Source organism: Sphaeramia orbicularis, chromosome 14, assembly GCF_902148855.1.
Source record: "Sphaeramia orbicularis chromosome 14, fSphaOr1.1, whole genome shotgun sequence".
In the NCBI taxonomy this organism is placed as follows: domain Eukaryota; kingdom Metazoa; phylum Chordata; class Actinopteri; order Kurtiformes; family Apogonidae; genus Sphaeramia; species Sphaeramia orbicularis.
This window is the reverse complement of record NC_043970.1, coordinates 31893749-31916929: the sequence shown is the minus strand read 5'-3', so window position 1 is coordinate 31916929 and position 23181 is coordinate 31893749. Positions and strand designations below refer to the sequence as shown.

At 37.0% G+C, this 23181-nt stretch overlaps 2 protein-coding genes and 1 non-coding gene across 4 annotated transcripts in view; 1 reads left to right on the top strand and 2 right to left on the bottom strand.

The window, feature by feature from the left end:
• trim3b (tripartite motif containing 3b) overlaps window positions 1-6741 on the bottom strand; it is a 41972-nt gene extending 35231 nt beyond the window's left edge. For both annotated transcript variants that reach the window (XM_030153774.1, XM_030153777.1), the window contains exon 1: window positions 6501-6741. The gene's annotated coding sequence lies outside the window, so the exon portion shown is untranslated. The remainder of the gene's footprint in view (window positions 1-6500) is intronic.
• A 3705-nt stretch (window positions 6742-10446) lies between these two features.
• trnaw-cca (transfer RNA tryptophan (anticodon CCA)) lies at window positions 10447-10518 on the top strand. The gene has a single exon. It is a non-coding gene; the product is annotated as a tRNA-Trp (tRNA).
• A 3695-nt stretch (window positions 10519-14213) lies between these two features.
• On the bottom strand, window positions 14214-21890 carry fhdc3 (FH2 domain containing 3). Its single transcript, XM_030154518.1, has 12 exons — window positions 21823-21890; window positions 20201-20703; window positions 19826-19887; window positions 18144-18246; window positions 17828-17913; window positions 17488-17588; window positions 17329-17399; window positions 17082-17189; window positions 16892-16962; window positions 16641-16758; window positions 16253-16417; window positions 14214-15415 (listed from the first exon to the last, which is right to left on the bottom strand). Exons 2-12 carry the CDS (start codon window positions 20648-20650, stop codon window positions 14393-14395), a joined length of 2358 nt encoding a protein of 785 aa, XP_030010378.1. The 5' UTR covers window positions 20651-20703; window positions 21823-21890; the 3' UTR covers window positions 14214-14392.
• Window positions 21891-23181: the final 1291 nt, after the last annotated feature.

The window sequence follows — 23181 nt, the reverse complement described above, 5'->3', positions numbered from 1 at the left end:
GTTCTGGGAAAAATCTAAAGGAACTTTTGTCCACGGTTGAAAGGGATTTAGAAATTCTTAAAACTTGGTTTGATGTCAACAGATTGTCACTTAACATTAAAAAAAAAAAAAAAAAAGTGTCTTTTGGGAATTGAAAAGAAATTGATTGGGACATTACATTAAAAATATGTGATGCTGAAATTGAAAGAGTGTTTGATACAAAATTTTTAGGGGTTGTTATTGATCACAAATTAACATGGAAACCACATATTAGATATATAAAAGGAAAGATTGCAAAATCAGTGGCAATCTTGTATAAGTCCAGAAATATACTCAATCACATATAATTTACTGTTCACTTATACTCCCTTATATGTCATATTGTGTGGGAGTGTGGGGCTCGACATATAAAACAACTGTAAATACTAAAGTCCTCCTACAAAAACAAGCAATATGTATTATTAATAAGGCCGGTTACTATGAACATATAATGAATTGTTTAGGAAATCCCATATCATGAAATTTGATGATTTGGTTTACTATAAAATAATGCAAATAATGTATAAAGCCAAATTAAAGTTACTCCCCGTCTGTGTACAAAGGTTCTTCTCAGCACGAGTCTAAATATGATTTTCGAGATGTTTGTAAATTTGTTGTACAAAAAGCTAGAAAAGAGACTAAAAGAAGATGTATATCTGTTGTTGGAGTTAAACTATGGAATGAGGCCAGCATGGATTTAAGAATGTGTAGCCCATTTTTGATATTTTAAAAAAATGGTACGTGAGGCAGTTTTTGAAGGATACAATTGTTAAGCTCTAATAAGTAATAGGTAAATAATTTATTTTTGACTCTACATTAAATTACCATTAATTTGGTGGTTAAGTTTTCTATTTCTCTGGTTTATTTTCACCTTTTCATGTTTTGCTTGTTTGTTTGCTTGGATGCATTGTTTTTTTTTTTGTTTTTTTTTTTGGGGGGGGGTGGTTTGGTTTTTTTTCCTATATTGGATACTGGGTAGCTGAATTTGTTATGTAGGACAGGCATTAATATAAGCATTTTGCTTCTGCCTGTACCTTTTCAGTCATTAACCTGTTGGTAATGTTGGTAATGTTTGAAGTGTTGTTGTTGACACTGGTTGTACTATTATGTGATGACTGAATAAAAAATTTTATCATCATCATCATCATTATCATCATCATCAACATAATCACAATTTGCATGGGCATTAGAACAGTATGAATTAAATGAGTAAACATGTAGCAGGATCCATATTTTCAAGCATATAGATGCGTATTTTGAAGTTAAACACATTCAAAGGGAATATTGCATGATGCACATCCTCTACTTGACTCTCTCTCCCTCTCCCAGCAGAGGGAATTATTTCAGTGAAAGAGGAGCATGTGCCACAGGGTAGGGGAGCTGATCCTGAAATAATTTGTTTCTTTAAATAACTGAGGGAATAGATGCCCTGAGCTAAACATATATTAACATAAACAGCTATTTCCATGTCACACTGTATAAAAAAGAGCCACACAATAATGGCGTTTGCAGGTAGAAGGAGGTGAATTTGACCCTCTGAATCATTGTGATATGGATTATTTCCTCCTATACGTGGGTTATTTCAGATGTTTTTGATCATCTGGATGTTATAAGTTAAAGAGAAACATGCAGAAAAAGAAATAACTACACCACTTATGACAGAAATACAAGTATTTAGCTGCAGGCATTATGCTCAACTGGCCTTCATTTCCCAAAAACACACACACACATCAAAAATCAAACAGAATGGAGGATGTCAGAGATAAAATACATTCATTATGTAATACAGCCTGAAGTTTTTGCTTTTACCCTATCGTATACTATCTCTCTGTCTTTGCTGTCTCTGGTTGTAAGTGGCAGAATAACTGATGTGAACGTCTGCTTGCCTGCGTTCTCTTTTTTACCAGGCATGGAGAACACTGTTAAGGAATCAAAAATGTGCATTACAGCTCAGATTGAAACAGGGAGGAAATTCATTTACTTAAGGGGATTAAATTTGCCATCATTTGTTCGTCATGCTGATAGGTCAGAGGATTTAGTCTATGATTTGCATGTCTGTCAACCTCTGATCGTGAATTGAGTGTGTGGCCTAAACTGACTACAAAAAGAGGTGGACAAAATAAGTGAGGCCTGTTATAGTTTAATGAAATCAACACAAGACAAAAAAAAAACCCCAAATAACAGAATATTAGGCTTTTTCTATGTTGTATTTCTTCTATACTTTTGCACCTAATCATAGTCAATGCAGTTTGTTTGCACCAACACCAGATTATTGTTAATGGTGGAGGAGAAAACCAGGAAGCCTCTTCACTGACTAAAGTGTAACAGCACGCACATAAAATCCTCAGGCAAGGATGATGACATGGGCATGACAAACGTCGAAGAATGGTACCTTCTCTTCACTGTCCACAGCGGCCCTGACTGACATAAGAGCAGCTAAAATTATCAAGTGGTCTGATCAGAGCTAAGCTGGGTAGGAATGTGTCACAGGAACGGCCTATATCAACATATGAACACACAGCTCACAGAATACAGCAGCACATGGAATCATACATGATATACAGGTAAAAAAATCTAAAATCTAAATCTTACCGAGTGTATTTTTCTCATTTCTAGTCAAAATATCTCATCACACTTAAAATAAGACATAATCACCTATAGAGTAACTTGTAAGTGAGATATAAGAACTTATTTTTTAACAATAGATCTTGAAAATCTTATTTCAAGAAATCTTACTGAGATAATTTTCACTTGTTCCATTGGCAGATTTTTTTTGCTTGAATTGAGCAAAAAAAAAAATTGTTGAATTAAACAAACAAACAAACAAAAATCTGCCAATGAAACAAGTGAAAATTATCTTGGTAAGATTTCTTGAAATAAGATTTTCAAGATCTATTGTCTAAAAATAAGTTCTTACATCTCACTGAAAAGTTACTCTTTAGGTGATTATGTCTTATTTTAAGTGTGATGAGATATTTTGACCAGAAATGAGAAAAATATACTTGGTAAGATTTAGATTTTTGCAGTGTGGAAAATATGAAGACAGAACATCAGGATGATCCAGTACAGAAAATTAAATCATAAGCCTTTAAATACCAAATCTGTACTGCAAATAAAGAATTACTGGTTTGACTTGTATTAACAGTGTTTTAATAAAAGCTGATTACATGTGGTTTTAAAGTTTAATTTGATTTCATAATGTTTCCATAAAATGCTACAGTCTAACAAGAAATAAATTAGCTTTACAAGTTTTTTTTAACAACTGAAATTAGTGTCAGTTTGTGCATTTCCTCTGCTCTTTCCTGTTACCACATGTAATATATCCAGTCATAAATATGTCAAAAGCGAGTGTCAAAATAATAAAAACACTACTGGATCGAGTGACAGCGTCTCAACATACTGCTTGTTTTACTGCCATTGTCATCACATACTGTCTTCTCTGGTGTCTTGGCCTTAAGCTGGGTACATAATTTATTTTTGTGGTACACAAAGAAACATTTCATGGTTATTTTCTCATGGTTATACATATTCAAGCATTAACTGCCATTCTAGACAGGCCTGCGTGCCATGCATTATAGCATCAAATAGTGGGAAAGTGACATATGACTTCTGCTTGTGTAAAAATGACTAAAAGGAATGTTAACACATGAACATCAAAAGGTGCATAATGTCTGTGGCAAATCAATATGTATCTAATCTATGTTTCACACGTATGCATGCAGAGGAGGAGCTGTTCCCACAGATTTGCACAGTATGTTTAATATGTTCCCATGATTAGATCACCATGAGACTCATAGTGAGCTGTATAATGTGTGTATTATATCACTGTATTATCATATTATTCTTATATAAACTCTTTTTACGCTCACATTAAGAAGTATGCTATAAGTAATGTGCATGCAGCTGTTAAGAAATAGCTTTTCAGTGCAATTTATCAATGTAGCTAATCTAATTTGTATCTGTAAAAAACAGTTTGCAACGATATTTTAACAGAAATGAAAATAAAACATAACTAGATAAACTAGAATTTTGCATACATGCTTGGTAAGTTGATGATGTCAGACAAAAACCTCAGAAATGCACAATATGGTCAGAGCTATTACTGATCCCCCCAAAAGGATCCGTCTAAATATACTCAGCGTGACATGACTGTCAGCTCACTCTCTAAGCTTTAAACACATGGCTCTCCCTTGAGAAAACAAACTGAATATGGCTGACTATACTGTGGTATAGATAACACTCATAACTATAAGACAAACCATAAGTGTTGCACACATTAATGCATAAGCTTTATCACATTCATGAAGTGGGAGTAAAATATTTTTATCTTGTCATGAAACAATTTGGAAAAAGTGATTTATTTTTTATAAATAAAATGTAACTGGGAGTCAGTATGAATCATTGCACCTGGTCAAAGGTGGTGTGTATAAAGAGGAATGTTTCTGAAAACAAAATTATTCCAACTTTATGGGCAACAGTGTATTATCAGTTTAGCAGGAAAAATACTATCACTTGCTAAATAGCACAGAATACAGCATAGAAACTACAGTTGAGGCTTATGGGAATGTGATATTTGGTCAAAGTACTGGACCAGCTAAATGCAAAAGATGAAATGCACTGGAGTATTTGAAAATTAGACAGATGTTCAGTTCTATAGAAAATTTAATAGAATATTTTGGTTGATACTCTAGTCCAGACCAACGTGATACAGACAGGTACTGTATACACTTTTAGAAATCTCTGTGCTATAAAAGCAGATAAAACCTGATGTTAAATCCAGCAGAGTTTGAATTAGAGACAGAAAATTTGGTATGGAGTAAAATAAAACACAAAACCATCCCAGCCTTTGCAGGAAAGGGTAAGAATGATTAACCTCACCATCCTCTTACAGAATTCCCAAATAAAGCTCAGAGGAACTACTCTGACTTTCAGACTTCACAAAGTCTTGGGCGTCATTATTATTAATACATCCGTACAGTAATGGTTTCATAACGTGTCAGAACAGGTTAAAGTTTTTCATATACCCACTCTGACTGGCCTGTCTGTATTAAAGAGGCATAAAACCATACTGTAAACTCTTTTGCCTGAACGTTCAGCTTGAAGCATGAATTCTGTTGCTGTGGCAACACAATCACCTCAGATCTGATCAAGTCTGAACAGAGAATGAAGGGAAATGGACGCTTTTCACACACAGACACTGAACACACAGGTTACTGACCTAAGTGACAGTGAAAAACTGCTCAAAAGCGTCAAACTGGCTTGACGTTCTCTCTTTTGATTGATGTGTTGGGGTATTTTTGGAGACCCTCGTCTATTGGTGGATACTGAATTCAGCATGTGCACCAAGTGACCCTTCCTCTGCAACTATGACAGTATTGACACATTAACATCGAACAGAGATGTTGGAGTGACAGTTAGGGCATAAATCAAGCAGAAAATCCAGTGGTCATTCTTTTAGCGACTGTTTAGTTAATCATTTAGTGTTTTTTTTTCATAGTTTAGTTTACATCACTCCTCTCCTGACTTTCACCCCTCCCATGCAGCTCTAGTGACATTCCTCCCATGCCAGCTGGACATTCCAGCCTTCACTTCCCCCACAGAGACCAGAGGTGCCCCTGGATCACTATTTCAACCTTTAAAGAAATGTACTTGTTTGATTGATATCTCAGCTCTTCTATAGTTGACCAGATAAAGACAAAAAATCTACAAAAAGGCAGAATCCATGTATGTATGGATGCACTCCACTGGTGCATCACTTTATTTCCTGCTAAACTGTAAACTCTTCAGGAACAAGACAACAAGAAAGATGCATTTTTTTAATGTATATATTCTACAATTGATTTTAGCAAAGAGGCAAAGTAATCAGTATCACAAACCCAACACTTGACTGTGGTAGCAGAGAAACACATCTCTACACAGCAGAGAAAAAAAGTTACCTTGACATAAGTTGGGACATGGTGCTTTCTGACAAAAACTAAGTGATTTCCATGTATGAATATCATATTTGAAACTAAATCACCCTCCAATTTCTGCCTAAATCAAAGTGCTGCAACCAGCAACATCTTATTATTCTGAGTGCCCCCCAACCTGCAGTCCCATCAGAATATCAAAATACAGCCTATCCAGCACAGATAACTGCATCCCATCTCTGCACTCATCTATAATCAAACAGTCAATTCTGCTTCACATTAGCAGGTGTCTCTCACACACACAAACAGCTGACAGTGGGGAGTTTTTCAGTTTATTTTACACAGTACTACAGAGCTGTCACATGCCACTTAACGGCCTGTAGCAATATTTTGCATAGAGGCAACATATAGTGTTCATGTCTGTCAGGAGGAGGGTGGAGAACAGGAGACAAGGATGGAGAGGAGAGCATTCCACCAAATATAGGTATGGAATGGAGTCAGTGGAGGGTAAAACAGAGCTGACATATGAAATATAACATGAAAGAGCAAGTGTCAAGGCATAGATTTACTCACTCCAGGTTCTTGACAGATGAAAGAGAGGTACAAGGAAGTTTCAGCGTGCTCTCCTCCAGAGGGAGTGATATCCATCCACAAAACCTGACATTGCTAAAGCAGAATGGAGAGGCACCTCACACACAGAGTCTAGGATGGCGGGCAGGAGCAGGGCGTGTGTGTTAGTGTGTGTGATCGTGATCTAGGCTTAAACGCATGCATGTGTGTGTTTGCAGGAGGTGAAGCGACTGAGGGGAAAGAGAGGGAGAGAGGCTCTTCGGAGGCAAGAGACACACAGAGATTGTACAAGCTCACTGGCTGATCTCAAAATGGGAGGGGGTTGAAGTATCCAATAGGGTAAGAGATGAGCAGAGTGGTGGGGAGATGGCAACAAAGAGACAGATTTTTTTTTTTTTTTTTCTAATTCCTGTCCTCACTCTCCCTTACCTTTCCTTTCCCTTGTTTTCTGGTTGCATACATAATGAGGACGAGAAAAGCCCTAACTATTAATTGCGATATTAGCTATGCTTCATATGTTCATACAATCAAGCAGTCTGTGTTCATTAAAAAAAAGACCAAAAAAAGCAGCTTTTCTTCTTCACACACATAGAAAAGTATAGGTGCAACATAGGTTATAAGGGCTAAATGATGACTCAATCTTAGTGGAACTCTAATAAGTGATGGTTTTGAATGTGGAGCTCAGTCTTAAAGGGAGATGCAGTAAAAGGCTGATGGATGGCGTAAAAAAAAGAGACTAAGGCTCGCACAAAGATGATGTGAGAAAATAAAAGAGCATTTAGGGAGATTAGCTTCAACTTCTTCCCATAGATACCCTATCATGATGCAATAAAGCTTTGTCCTCCTTGCAAGTGTGTGTGGAGTGCCTGTATGCATGCGCATGGGGGTGGGGACAAACTCTCTTTGCAGGATTTTGCTGCGGGAGCACCATGTTGCCATGGAGACTGCATCCAGTGCAGCAGAGCACACAGATGGCTGCTCTCTCTGTGTTTCTGTCTCTCTCTTTCTCTCTCTGTAAAACAGTCTAGCAAGCCTCTCATCCCTGACCTGCAAATTATAAAAGCTGGTCTTTGTGCAGATTTCCAATACCCCCCAGGTACAGACAAGCCTTTGACTCAGCACGAAGACAAAGTATTTTTTGACTGAAGAGAACAGGCCTGTTCATCCTCGATATTATCAAGAAACTGTGTGAGAAAAAAACAGAGACTAATCACCAAAATAATTAGATACTATATCAATACACAGGAGTCAAATGTCTAAAAGGTAAGAAAACAAAACTGTACTTAAAAACACATCTTGCTTTTTTTGTATAGTCAACAGCTCGGTGTTGAGTCTACATTATCTATTTCTATATATTTGTATTTAATTATGTCACTTTAAAAGTCTGATAAAAGTTCTCTATCATTACTTATGTCACGGTGTATGTATTTTATTCAGTGTGCTTATCCTTTAATATAGTTTTTTAGCTAACTACTGGATCAGTAAGATCTTAAAATTGGGTTAAATCCTTGGGAACATGGTCAGATGGGTATTAGTGGTGGGAGAGAAGATTGAGAATAATGCAGTAATGGAGCTTTGGCTGCCACAGTGATGAAGTGTGTGGAGGAGGAAAGCTGGATGTATTAGACTTCTTATTCTGTCTCAGAAAGCAAGAGTACAATTTAGACTCCTTTGAAAATTAAATTTTCACTTTTTTTTTTTTTTTTTTTTTTTTTTTGCGGTTTGTTGTAGAAAATAAACATGTCATGCTTCCTGTGAGCTTTTCTGGCACGCTCCAAACCTTAAACCACTAAAATAATTATAACATCTAATGATCAGACAAACATGGTTAAACCTAGTCTAAGTATTTCTTGCAAAAAAGACCAAAAACACATAATATTTCACATGAATCCTTGCCTTTCTTTATGTTCCTGTCAGCATAACAACATGTTTAAGAGAAAGGACATAGATTATAGTGTTGGCGTGACAAATGTGCCAAGATAACACAAACAGACCATAAATACCTAAATATCTACATAATCCCTGCTGTGTGTTGAGCAGGTTGACAACAAAGTGACATTTATTCAGCTAATCAATGTGTCCCGTGCCTTTCAAGCCTCCTGAGGTTTTAGTCCATCTCACCACTGCAGACACACATCACCAGACAACACACACACACACGCACACACACGAGAACAAACAACTGGCCAGTGTGACCAAAGTTCAACAGATCAGCCAAAACATATGCAGGTAACAACATGCGACTTGTGTACAGATGTGCACGTCCACATTTTTCTGGCTCACAAACACAGTCATACACACTTACCCATCCATTTTGCTCAGCACAGGCCGGTCACTAATGAAGGTTAGCAGTTAAGTGTCCCAGATTCTCCAGATGCTCCTCTTTCTTCCTGACCAAAAAAACAGCTGGTGTTAGACAAGCATGAAAAACCTCTGGTAGGGCCAGTCTCATGATAGATGTGCATCGTCATGGCACCATACAAGAATTTGACAAAGACCATTTGAAGTGATTGATTGATCAATCACAGTATATTAACCTATAAAGACCCACTGCTATTTTTATGGCCATTCCAAAATATTTTTTTTCTCTCTATATTTAACTTTTCTTAAGTGATTTATCACCATTTATTATGACATTATCCTCAGTATTTCACATTTTTTCAGTGAACATCATGTGTTTTCCTATATTTAATTTACTGATCATGTGGATGTTCATAAAAGCTCAGATTATTGTTGAGGGTTATTATATCAAAAACGGACAAAACTGAAGAAGAAGTGACTTTTTCTGTAAAATATGTTATTAATTGAACGTAAACCCAATGTGTCCATCCACTGTCATTGATCCAACGCCATGGGTTTTACTGGTGAATCAATGTTGTAGAAGATGACGGTGTTTCCACGGTAACTACAGAGCCTCTGAATGTCCAAGTGAGTCATATCTGATGACCATGAAAAGACGATGAACTGTATTTTACAGCGATTATTTATATGCATTGATAGGAATACTGGATGGACAGGTATTAAACATTTTACATTAGTAGATGGTTTTGGTCATCTTGGCTGTTTAGGTCTTTATGGGTTAAATGCACCTGTGATTTGCTTTTTTTTTTTTTTTTTTTTTTTTTTTTTACATCAGGAGGAAATGTTTTTACCTTATAATTATGAAAAGAAGGGAGAAAAAAGGTACATTGAAACTATGTTGATGAAAGTAACTGAGGGATGAGGGGTGACGATGGTGCAAACATGTGCACTTAACTGGAATAAAAGAACACCAAAAAAATAACAGTAATAAAATCCCTAAGACAGAACAGTATAGTTGCTTAAAATAGCTAAACACATTTGTAAAATTTCTGTGTTAGTTTATGTAAAGTCCTGATTGACAGTGTTTAAAGCAAAAATAACTGCTCTAACTTATAATATGAAGATTTATTGCATTGACATGCTATACATTAATTCAATTCTCATTTAAAGGGGTAAGAATGTGAACATATGAATAAAAAATAAAACATTTGGAAGACCTATTAATTCACCAACCTCTACTTAGGGGCACCATCTAGTGACCAAATGTGGACATTAATCCACAGCACAGTAAATTATCTATTATAATATAGCTAATAGGGACGTATACTGTCATATAGTGTCGTAATTCTTGCAGCCAATCTTAAAAAGCGCATGCGTAATGGATTAATGGATGGGTTAAGTGCGGTCACAAACAAGATAAAGTCATTATCTTTAACATTTTAATTATGAAAAAGGGATGTATATTTGAAAAAAAAAAAAAAAGAAAAATAAGGGGGGGGGGGGGGGGGGGGAGAAAAAGAAAAAAAATTGGATATCGTAGCAAGTTGACACAAATCCACGTTCCAGAATGGATACTAGTTTACCTCGACACATAATATAGTTTTTATTGTCGTCCTTATAAAATCCGCTCGCGACTGTATTAGTCAGTGACCTCGTGGCGCAACGGTAGCGCGTCTGACTCCAGATCAGAAGGTTGCGTGTTCAAATCACGTCGGGGTCATTTCTTTGCATCCTTGAATTTGTTTAAAGAAAAAGCAAAATGACCTGCACTGTTGATTCAAAGTAGCACATGTCCGTCACAGTAGATCTGTTGTGTATCATACTTGACTCTGTAATACAAATCCTCTAACACTGCTCCAAGTTCAGCCCCTGGTTTATAAATACACATCTGTGCACCCATGTGACACTGAGCCCGTTTACATGCACACTAAAAATCTAACCATTATCTGATTTCAGGAGTTATCAGATTATTCAACTGATCATGTAAACAGCAGATAACAGCAGTAATCTGATTATAACAAATCGGATTAACACACCTGGATTTCTCCCCAGTACTCCGATGTCTTCATGCATGTGTACCTGTTAATCTGATTTATTCTGTTCTTTTACATCTGTGCATGTGTGAAACCAATTAGGCTAAATTGTAGAATACATAAGTGATGTAATCAAGACAATAACAGGAAGTTTGAGTCTCAATTTGAGTTTAATTATCACAATTCTGAAGTGTTTGTAAATGTGTCAGGTCTGATTATTACAATTGTCTGATTAGTCCCATTTATCAGATTTGTATGTTTATGTAAACAGGCTCACTAACATCCCACATAATAATAGTAAGGTGGGGCAGTGACACACATTTGAGGAAAAAGACCATGAGTTTCAGGTCACAGTTGACATCTTAGACCTCTCCACCAGTGAACCAAAAGTGAGGGAGGCTTTAACCCTTTAGCCCCTGGGGTGTCTGTGGTGAGCGTTCTGATTGTGTGATTTATTTTACACATTCAACTGTTTGCTCAAAGAAAAAATGCCAAAACGTGCTGATAGACCTTGCACTTTCCATAGACATCTGAGCATGCGCAGTGCACCTGCTGCCATCTGTGAAATGGGTAAAATACTTGTTGTTCAGAGTGTTTCAATTCACAGTTCATGTTCAACATCCTAAATCTCTTATTGATGTACATTCTGAGTGCCTTATTTAGTAAAAACCTGACCTTCAGTTCCTCTCTTTGTATTTTTCTGTTATTCCACCCTGTTTTGACCCTTCCACCCTGTTTTGACACATAGTAAAACAAAACCTCTGAAGTAGAGGAACAGAAGTACATACTCACAGCAGCTTTTATGACACTTCTACAGACACAAATTTCAAACAGCCTGTTTCATCGAAATAATGTCTTGGGGGTTAAAGAGTTAAAGAAATTCTGAAGAACCCCCCCGAAACCCTGATGCTGTCTTTTAAACAGATAGGGTTTTCATGCAAGTAGTGAAATCTGACACACAAAGAATGTATGGCTTAGCTTGAACCCAGCTTCTAGGAGAACTAAAAAAGTATTTTCATTTTTCCCAGAACTATGAGGCTTTTAACCCATAAGGGCCCAGTGCTACTTTTGTGTCACTTCCCAAATGAAATTTTCTCTATATTTAACCTTCTTTAAGCGATTCATCACCATTTATTGTAATATTATGCTCTATATTTAGTGTTTTTTCAGTGAAAATCAGGTATTTTCCTAAATTTAATTTACTGATTATGTAGATGTTCATTAAAGCTCAAAGTAAAGTTGATGATTATTATATCAAAAACAGAAAACTGCAGAAACAGTGACTTTTTCAGTCAAATATATCATTAACTGAACATAAACCAGGTGTCTCCATCTACTGTCACTGATTAAACTCCATGGGTTTTACTGGTGAATCAGTGCTGTTGAAGATGACGGTGTTTCCATGTTCACTACAGAGCCTCTGAACATCCAAATGGGTCATATCTGATGACCACGAAATGACGACAAGCTGCATTTTACACCAGTTATTTACATGTATTGATAGGATTAGAGGATCGACAGGTATTAAACATTTTAGATCAGTAGATGTATTTGGTTAACGGTGGATGTTTGGGTCTTTATGGGTTAAAGTGGCTGACACAGTCACACAAAGCTCCATGTTCTTCTACAGAATTTACAGGCCACTTACAGAGATGTAGGTCTGTTTGCACAGGCCGCAAACCGCACCGGGTGTACACTAATAAAAACATTTTAAAGGTGATTTAAAATGCCGTTCTGGACACACACATCTCAAGAAGTCATGAGAGGATTCTTCATGGTTTTCTTTTCCGACCTCAAATCTAATTACAACCCTGTAAACAGACAAATGCCCGTAGCTGTTATGGTGGATTAGGTTTACAGCACAACAAACTACCAAAGCAGCCTCACAGTGTGATCTTGTCACGTTACTAAAGGAACAGGGAATTGAATTTCAGCAGTAGAGTTTAACCAAAACACTTCGCTTCAGTGCTTAATTCTTTTGGCTTCAATTTCAAAGAAAGTGGGTTAAAAAAAATCCAAACACGAACACACATCACACAAAAGGATTATTATATTTCCATAACCTGTTGTCATGCAGTTATAAAACATATTTAATATTAGTGTACCTTTTCTGGCTGGGATGCACATTCCCCTTGGAGAAAAAAAAAAAAAAATCCACAGTTTGTCTTCATATGCTGTTGTTCCTCAATCTGGCTCCTAGCGTTTTTCCTTTGCCCTATTAAGATATTGGCTTTCTCTCCTCTCACATGCTTTTCTCTGCTTAAATGCTTCTTCACAATACAACTTGTAAGTTTCCCTCCCTCTCTGTCTTGGTCCAAGTTTCCCCAGTCCAGCCTCCTGTCTTTTCACTATTCATGCCGGTTTCTCATCTTTCACTGAGAGCACACACACTTGATAAGCATATCCCCGGTGAGAGTAACTGTGAGGCCAACAGGTCACCGCTAGTTGTCAGGAGGTGACTCACATGAGATGGTCCTCAGCAGCTCCAAACTTCAAATCAACAATGAACCCATTGTACTGTTGCGCTCTTATCAAACAGGTCAGTCGTGGCTGATGCAGCACTCTTTCCAAATACTAGACTGTTTGTGTACTTTACTGTGTTTTGATCTGAATGCCATAGATTTTCACATATGAAGGAAAAGTTGCTCACAGCTCAGAGTATATTTTCATGATGATGCCCGAACAGTACTGCTTTCCACAGTCATTCATTCATTCATCTGTGCCAGGAGACTGAAAATGTCCCATTGAACACTCAGCAGCAGGAGGGATGTGGGAGAACAGATCTGTAAGAAAGGAGTCTCTGTTGTGCAGTTTCTTCCACCGAGTATTATTACACTTTGAGAGTAGCCAGAAGAAATGGCTGCAAACAAATCCTGTTGCCCGAGTAACACAGCTGAATGTCTCTTTCTTCCCAAAATCTCTGCTATTACAGACACAATAGTAGCACCACAGTTGTGTAAGGATATCTCATCCAGAAACCAATGGTGATGTGGGTAATTCAATGTCATGTTGTGTTTTTCCTTGCACACTTAAGTAACACATCAGCTAAATGAGCTTAAATTGATTTAGAAAACATGTGGCCTAAACTGGATTTATAGTGTCAGCGCACTTATCCATACGGCCTCTTGTGTTATGTGCCCTACTGTCCTCCGAGTCAGACTGACAGAAGAAATAATAGATGAAGTGAAAAGCAAGAACTGAAAACTGAGTAGGTGTAACTAAGGAGACATCAGAACCAGTAAGACTTTCATGACAAGGTTGGAAAAGCAAGCGAGTCAATGTTAAAAGCAGATAATAACAGTTTAATGCTATTAAACTCATGTACAAGCACAACAAATAAGGTAGAATGTCACACTTTATTATGCACAAAGAGATAAAACGAGACAATGTGATTTTAGAGAAATCATTTGACATTAAAAACAAAAAGGCCACCTTCAATTGGTAAAAGCAAGTCGTCAGTTGCCTTTGTTCCAGTGAAGGTTAAAACAATAAAAAGGAGACGAACTATCTTAATAACAGAAAATTGCAGAGGATGAACCTCTGTCTCTGAATGAGTTTTTATCAAGTATTGGATCCTTTGAGTAGTTGTTCTTCCACATCACCAGGTTTACTTTTGCCTCCAATGCGTTTGAAGAAAGATATGATCCCAGAACTTGTCTGTCCCTCTAAATAATTCCCCATTTTACTGATTCTGCCTCTTTCTTCTTTCCTGCTCTGTCTCCCAGATCCAGAGGAGTACGACCTTTGGGAGACACTTCTCTGGAACAGCTCCCCCAGCCAGAAGTTAGATGCTGGAGATGATGGACGCCTGGTTTCATCCATGGAAACAGAGCGGAGGACTGGTCCATGTGAGGCACTTCTGTGACCGGGACAGTCAGGAAGAGACGCAGACCCTCTGGATGGACATGTTACACTGTCCTGAATGGCACAATTGGACAGACAGTTGCCTTCATAACTCTCCCAGACTCCATCATTGGTGTCATCTCCGCCAAATGTCATTGATAATCTCTGCTTTGGGGTTTGTCTCCTTTGCTGAGGGGTGTTTCTCCGGGAGCAAATGACAGGACTCAGGATGGTCCACGGAGAGCTAACACCCCCGTTATGGGCAAAGAAGTAGTCTCTGGCCCTAGGCTGAGGGGTATCTGGGGTAGAAGAGCTGTCTTCACACCTCTCTAGTCGACGAGGCGTCCCTGAAACTCTCCTTCCATCAAGGCTACTTTGACTGTTTTGGTAGCGAAGCACCTTCCGAGTAATCGCTCGCATCTTTTCAGCTTCCTCTTTGTTTTCTTGTGCGATTATTTGTTGGTTCTCATCTTGAAGCTTGGGCTGTTTGTTCTCAGGCCTCTCTTGTCGGGTATAGAGACTTGTCACTGCGGGGGACACTGTAGCGGAGGGCATCCTCCTACATCGTGATATGCCCTCAGGAATGTTGGAGAGAAAGGTGTGCAAGGCAGACTCCAAGCTGGAGGAGTCCTCATCAGGTTCAGGATGGTGGGATGTCTGAGTTCTGTGGCGTTTGGGCGACACTCGTACACTCTCTCTATGCTTGCGCCTCTGCTCTGCTGCCTCACGCTCTCGATTCTCCTACAGCAGGAAGAAGAGAGGACAGGATTTGATTAAATTCAGAAAATCTCATGTGCATAAGTTTCTAATAATGAAACCAATCTTAACCATTAAAGATTTAAATGAAACAAGGTGGAAATAATAAAGAATGCATGAGTAAATAAACCAAATATCTACTACAAAATATAATCCTAATACTTCAGTGTCCCACATGTTTTATGCTACTTAGCAAAAGACAGATGGTGACTGTGACAGATAGCCATCATGACACTAAAAATTAAGCCAAAAAAACCCCTCTGTCTCCCCCTGATGGCTGGCTGTGGTATAGTTCATAAATCAAGACCCTTTTGAACATTGAAAAACAGCCAGTATCCATCATGGTGTAGTTCTTTTTTTGTTTGTTTGTCTGTTTTTTAAGTGGATGCCTTGTGTTGAGACTGTCATCTGTATGATTAGTTTGTTTATAATAACTCATGTTGAAGATACTGTATGCGAGAATAGATGATTGACAGCTGTAATGACCAAATGTGGACATATAGAAATTTAACACTAACCTATCTAAAAGATCATCATCAGCATGTTTCACTTTAACCCTTTCATGCATGAATTATGAGAACCTTGGCCAAGATATTTTTCCTGGGTGTTTTTATTCCTCTATAGCAGGGGTCTCAAACTCAAAGACTAAATTAAAAAGACCACTTCACAGAATAAAATTACACATTTATATAAATTTGAACGCTGCTGGAAATGTAGTGTAAATACAGCAACATATCTAACATAGATTTTGTAGTTTTAGGACATTTTAATGCGGAAATGCAAGCATGATTACATTGTTACAGTACATTATTGTATTCCTACCTGTACCGCTGTGTCAAACCGCTTACAAAATGAATGGAAGATGGAGCAGCACTCCTCCAGTTTGAAGGTGGCTGGGTCCTCACAGAAGAACTCGGCCACAGCGCCACTCACACCATCCAGCTCCTGGAGAGTGCGCTGCACATCGGCCACTTTTGCATCAGCCCTCTGAGGGACAACAGTGGATCATATACACAGAGAAAGGAATTCCATATGCACCAGGAATCTGATGAATTTCATTAGTTACAAGTTATTTAATCATATAACTATATAAAGCTCGAATTTCTCTTGGGATTAATAAAGTATCTATCTATCTATCTATCTATCTATCTATCTATCTATCTATCTATCTATCTATCTATCTATCTATAACAGAAATGAAAAAACCTACCTTAAGAAATGTCTCCATCTGTTGTAAGAGGTCAGGTTCTCTGCTGGAATAGAGCTTCACTTCCTTGATCTTCTTGACTTCTCTTTCAAATTCTGTGATGACCTCATCTTTACAGATTCTGTGTTTTCCAGCCACATTGTAATCATTAGTAATTGCAGAATACAGCCGTCATAGTGTATGATGTGAGTCCTGATAACAGTGATTATTCCTTTAAGTTGTAGAACAAATGTCAGTGCATTAAACTTAGTTACCTTGATGCCATTCCAATGTGTTCAAGTTGACTGGGAAAAGTCAGCAATTCCACATCTATGTCCTCTGCTTGCTGTGGGTGGAAGATAAAAGACAGGGTGGGACAGTGAGCAAATAAATCCAGTGTGTACCCATTAAGACAAAAAGCATGATAACAGATCTTTTGTCATTCATTCCAGGGCTTTTCCTCACCTTGGCAACATAGTGCATAAGATTCATGCCAGGTTTGTTGGCTTTGGTGTCTGCCAGATTAAGCAGGGAGGTCATCCTGAAGCCAATGGCATTGGCACTGAAGCCACCCTGAATACAGTAAATTATTCTTCAGCAGGAGGTCAATAAATTTAAGCCTCTTAAATGAATGGAACAGGTTAAATGCATCAGATATATTACATTACAGCAGTAAAGGGCAAGTCTAAGGGAAAAAAAAAAAAATACCAACAGCGTTCATGTAATTTCCAGCTTTCAACACCAGCCGGATAACTGAGTGGAGGTCATCACAGTCCAATAACTCTGGAAAAGGAAAAGGAAAGAATAGATGGAGGCCAAACAGCAACAAGGCAACAACGTAAATCAGTTTAGGATGGATGTACACGGTTACCATTAGCTGCTTTGGTCAGAATGTCAACTGAGTTCTTCACCTCCTCCATCAGAGGAAAAAATTCCTCCCTAAGCATCATAGTCTTAAGGCGTTCCTGATACCTGCAGGAAACACAACACAGTGAGTTGGACACTAGTGAATTCATTTTAATGTTTACAAATTTCAGACACATACAGTGCAGAATGACTATTTGAATGTTTATTCCATTGAAGTAGCAAAATATTGAGCACTAATTACTAAGGAAACTAATATTTTGTGAAATGAACTGTCTGAATGACAAACAAAAATGTCAGTGAATAAAAAGTAAAAGCATAATAAGTGAAATAATTCTCAGTTTCACCCTGGCACTTTGACCAACTGCACCATGAACTGGTCAGCCTCAGGTAACAGAGAGATGTTCCCAGTGAATGACAGCAACTGCTTTACCTGTAAAATGACAAAATGTGTGTGTGATACATACATAAAAATGGGAAATGTTTTGTTTGCAATGGAAAATCCTGTTATTTTTTTTTTTACTTCAGATGAAAATGACAGTTCAGAGGTGAAAACTAGAATCTAATTCCAGAATTCTTATTTCAAGGTACTCCAATACATTTTGTTTTAATTTCTCCACTTTATAGAATGCACAGTGAACTAAAAAGGGGATCTAATGTTACCTCACTGTCTTCTGGAAGTAGTTTACAAAGCTCCTTGAGTTTTCCTGATCCAAATCTGAGCCAGTTTCCATGTGAAATGTCTTGTACCATCTCTGCTACTGGCCTGTGGAGGGAGACAAAGTATAAAAATATCACTGCACTTGAACTTTCTCAAGTTTTTATAGCAGCAGACCAGCTGAATGTTTTCCTTCTTTTAACCTTTAATGACAGATTTTTTTTCTTTTTGTTATGGGGACTTCCAAATGATTTTTTCTCTATATTTGAACCGTCTCTAAGTGATTTATCACCATGTATCAATATTACCCTACGTGTGTTGCATTTTCAGGGTAATGAGGTGTTTTATTTACTTTACTGACCATGTACTAGATGTTCAAAGCTCAGAGTAAATTCATAGGTTATTATATGGAAATAGAAAAAACATAAGCAAAAGCAACATATATTTTAAATGAACATTAGGCAGCTACTGTCATTTGTCAAACCACTTGAAGTTTATTGATAAATAAATTTTGCAGAAGATGACAGTGTTTCCATGTTCAATATGGAGCCTCTAAACATAGAATACAATAGAATTAGTGGGTCGGCAAATATTTTAGATAAGTAGATGTTTTTGTTCACCAGTGGCTGTTTAGGTCTTTGAGGGTTAAACTAGATTTAGAGATGAACTGAAAGCAAATTTACAGAAATGTGAAAGAAGTCTCAACAGACCTGACTCACACCATGAAGGAAATTACTTCAGTTGGCATCAAGTGTTCAAAGTTAACAGCAGTACAGTCCATAGCTGTCGACACACATTTATAGAATCTGATATTCAAAGTGAAAGCTAAATGGAACCTGAACTCAAAGTGTCATCATCTTGATAAGGTTCTACTGCTGTAGCTGAGGATATTAACAGTTCTATCATTTAAATGAAAAACAAAAACACCTAAACTAACTAAAAATGGAATAATAAAGCTATGATTTGCATTTAAAAGGTTATAGTAATGCTTTACTCTGTTAGGCCCAGGCCAGTGTTATGGCTTATATATATTATGGCTAGTATTATAATATAATATAATATAATATAATAATTATATATATATATATATATATATATATATATATATATATATATATATATATATATATATATATATATATATATATATATATATATATATTCTAAATTAATTTAAAACTTTTGTGAATGTTTTTAGCATAGGATCGTGGTCTAACAGCTTAAAAACACTGAGAAGAACTACAAAAGCAGTACTTTACTCTGTAGGTAAAACTGAAGTCAACATGGGTATAAAACCAGCTTTCACTGGGTGTATGCACTGCTCAGCCTCATCTGCTGGCTCAGTGCAATGTTGTTCCAAAGTTTAAATATTAATAAACTGTGTCTTTGCTAAATGCAGTTTAATGATAAGTAGAGGAGTATTTTCATCCATTTGAATATGGTGAGCTGAGCTGCAGGTGAGATAAAAAAATTACTGCACTGGAAGTGACTAGTGCTTCAACATCCGTATTCTGATGCCACAGAAAAGAGACTTTCATTTTAATCAGTTCTTACCAAGGTCAACAACCTCCATAAACCTCAGCCACATTCTGTGTTTTGTCATTTTCATCCACTGTTCTGTTGTATACTTTCATTAAACACTTTCTTGCCTGAGCTTTCACTCATGTTTTACACAGCTGTATCTTACCTCTTGAAATGTCTCAGGAAGATCCCGATATTCATGCTCTTTTTGGAGTCAAGAATTGTGACCTTAAGGAAAAACGAACAAGAAAAGGCAAACGTTTTACTTTATACACTCACAAACTTTCAGAGAAGAGTTCATTCTCAAAATTATTTAGAATAATCTTTGAGGAAGCAAAAATGCCTAAAGTTCACTTCCACTTGTGATTGTTGACATAATGTGTATGGAACTCAGAAACTAGTTCCTACTCATTTTCATGACTTCCCTAGATTCTGTGTTTGTTTACCCATCTATAAAAATGAGGCTGGTCTGCATCAATTACTGTAAATCAACCTTTATTATAAAAACAAAGTCTGAAATATGATCATCTTTACAATTTACCTGTGGTTCCTGTAAACAGAGGTCTATGCCTTCACAGTTCTTACGAACACTGGCCCTTGAACTACGAAATGATGCCCGTTTCTCGACTTGACTGAAAAGCTCCTCCATACTTCGAATATCCAGAACCAGGTCTCTCTGAGTTCTCTTCGTCGTCCAGACATTCAGTTTACCCATGATACGCTGGCTGGGGATGGTGTCCCAGTTCAGTTTTTTCATGGAACGTCGCTGAACAGAGCGAGAACCAAAAGAAGGAGGAGGAAGGAGAGAAGGAGGTGGAGGAGGAGGTGGAGGGGGTGGTGGAGGAGGTGGTGGGGGTCCGGCTGGAACATTACTACTGGGAGAAGACACAGGAAAGGACTCTGATTCTTCTTTAGTACCCGGTGAAAAAGGAGGAGAGTCTTGAGGAGAGCATTTTAGAGAAGAATCAGATGTTAAAATCATTTCCTCCATTTGTATCTCTGAACACCAAGGGATGATGGGAAGATAATGTCGGCCACTCGGACCTGAGGAGAAGCCAGAAAAGCAAAACAATAATAATTCTACGTACTTGAGAGGCCTGAACAGTTGAATTGTATGAGACATAAACTATTTAAAAAGTCCCAAACTAATACAAAAACTATAGAACAAAAAAAGGAACCAGATCATAAGAGAGTAAGTGATGACTTTTAATTAGATTTACTGACAAGGTGGTTAAACATACACTGTTTCCTTATAGAAGCTCATACATATTTCATCTCAGACTTCACAGTACATTTTTCATACCATATTTGATATCTGACCATAAAACCCAAATTTGATATTGTGCAGTAGTCTGTGTATCATCATGTTAAGAAATGGTGGATACTAGTCTCAAACGTCATTGATTGATTACTTAATATTCTGAAATGATCAGTTTTAGACTTTAGAAAACAAAGAACAAGAGTAGCAGTCTGGAAACACAAATATTTTCCATTCTCTTTAAAGTTTTCAGTTCTCTACTTATAACACCAATACCTGCAAAATACTCAAATCAAATACCAGAGTGTTATATAATGTGTCAGCCCTATTTGTTGTTATTTCATGGAGACAGATGATTAAATTTAACCCACATTACATGACAACATTTCTTTCAGCAATTTTCTCCAAACCCCATTGACAAAACTCGCTATTTAAGGCTTGATCTCAAAAAAAGCAAAAGGAAATACTTCACACAAGAAAACTACCCAAAGACACAACTTTATAAGATCTAAGATAGTATTCGGCATAAATAAAAATTCATTAAACACTAAATTATCATATCTAAACCTTCATTTCTAACTGGTTCAGCACTGCTCACTGTAACAATCTGCTGTGTGTTTAATGGAGGAGGGCAGTGTCTTTAAAAGGAGAAGCGAGAGATATTAATAGTGTTTACACCAAAATGAGTCATATTTGGCGGACAGAGAACATGCCGAATTAAACAAATGATGTAACTGTATTCGGAAAAACAATAAATTTGCCTACAAACTGTCCGTAACTGTATTAATAACTATGGAATCGCTAAATCATCTATTTCTTTAAGCGAGTTTGGCCCTTATTGCCTTCCGTAGACAAACTAAACCAGCCTGGACCAAAAAGCATCAAATCGGATAAATTTCACTCACCGTGTCTTTTAAAAGAACAGCTGTCAAATAAAACCGTCTGCGATGGGACCTCGTGTTCCGGTGGTGAACTCCAGAATCTGCCTGTCTGTCTGTCTGTCTGTCTGTCTGACAAACATCACTCACAGGTGCAGGACGCGCCTCCACCAATCACAGCCCAGATGGAAGTCCAGGTACGGACACGCCCCTTTAGGAAGCTGACTACCCTCAGCTGCTCCATCCTTTAGGGCAGGGGTGTCAAACTGATTTTAGTTCAGGGGCCATATTCAGCCAAACATGATCTAAAGTGGACTAGTAAAATAATATAAATAATAGGATAAGAACTTACGAATAATGTCGACTCCAAGGTTTTCTCTGTGTTTTTGAGTGAAAAAGTAAGATTCTGTAATGAAAATGTTTACATCTACAACTGCACTTGAACATAACATGAACAAATATGAACAACCTGAAAATTCTTAAGAAAAATAAGTGCCATTATATTATGCCTTAGTTTGTCATTTATACATGTGCATTACAACTTACAGATCACAGTGGCTCTACAAATACACAAAACATTTAATAACAGGCAGAATATTAGTAAAACTCCACATATTTCTATTAAGACATTTAAGGTTGTTCATATTTGTTCAGGTTCATCGCTTTTTTTTTGTAAAAGGCTAGTCTGTAAATGTAAACATATTTGTATAATTTAACTTTTTTTTTTTGTTTTTTGTTTTGTTTTTTTAACTGTAAAACAAAGACAAAAATTTGCAGTTTTCATTACACTGGTCGACCACAAATGTATTGTTTAAGTTTTTTTTTAGATGATTTAGTATAATTTTGGTGTGCTGAATCCAAAAATCACATTAATTTTGCTCAATCAGGTCAACTTTCTGAACTATGCTACATATTGGCTTTTTAACATTTTTGCTTACATTTATGGGCATTTTCACATCATATGATACAAAATTCTTTCATATTTCTTGCAATAAATGAGTTCTGAAGATTTTACTTTTGCCAATTTATGATTAATGTTTTTTTTTTTTTAATATTACAGGTGAATGAAATGGCTTCGACTAGAAGATCTTGCAAAAATAAGCCTGACGTATTCTGCTACATCTGCGGTGAATACACCATTGTACCTAACAGGAATCCTGTTAGAAAATGATTTTTTTTCTCTTAAAACCTCTTTTGGGTGAGAACTATATAAAAAATCAACTGATAAAGTCACAAAAATGTAATCAATTTTGTGAGAAGATCAAAATTTTCAAAATCAAATTAGCAAAAAAACCTGACCTGACTGAGAAAAACAGATGTCATTTTTGGATTTAGCGGTGCAAAATGGTCCTAATTCAGCTGAAAAAACCTAGACAACTTGCAAAA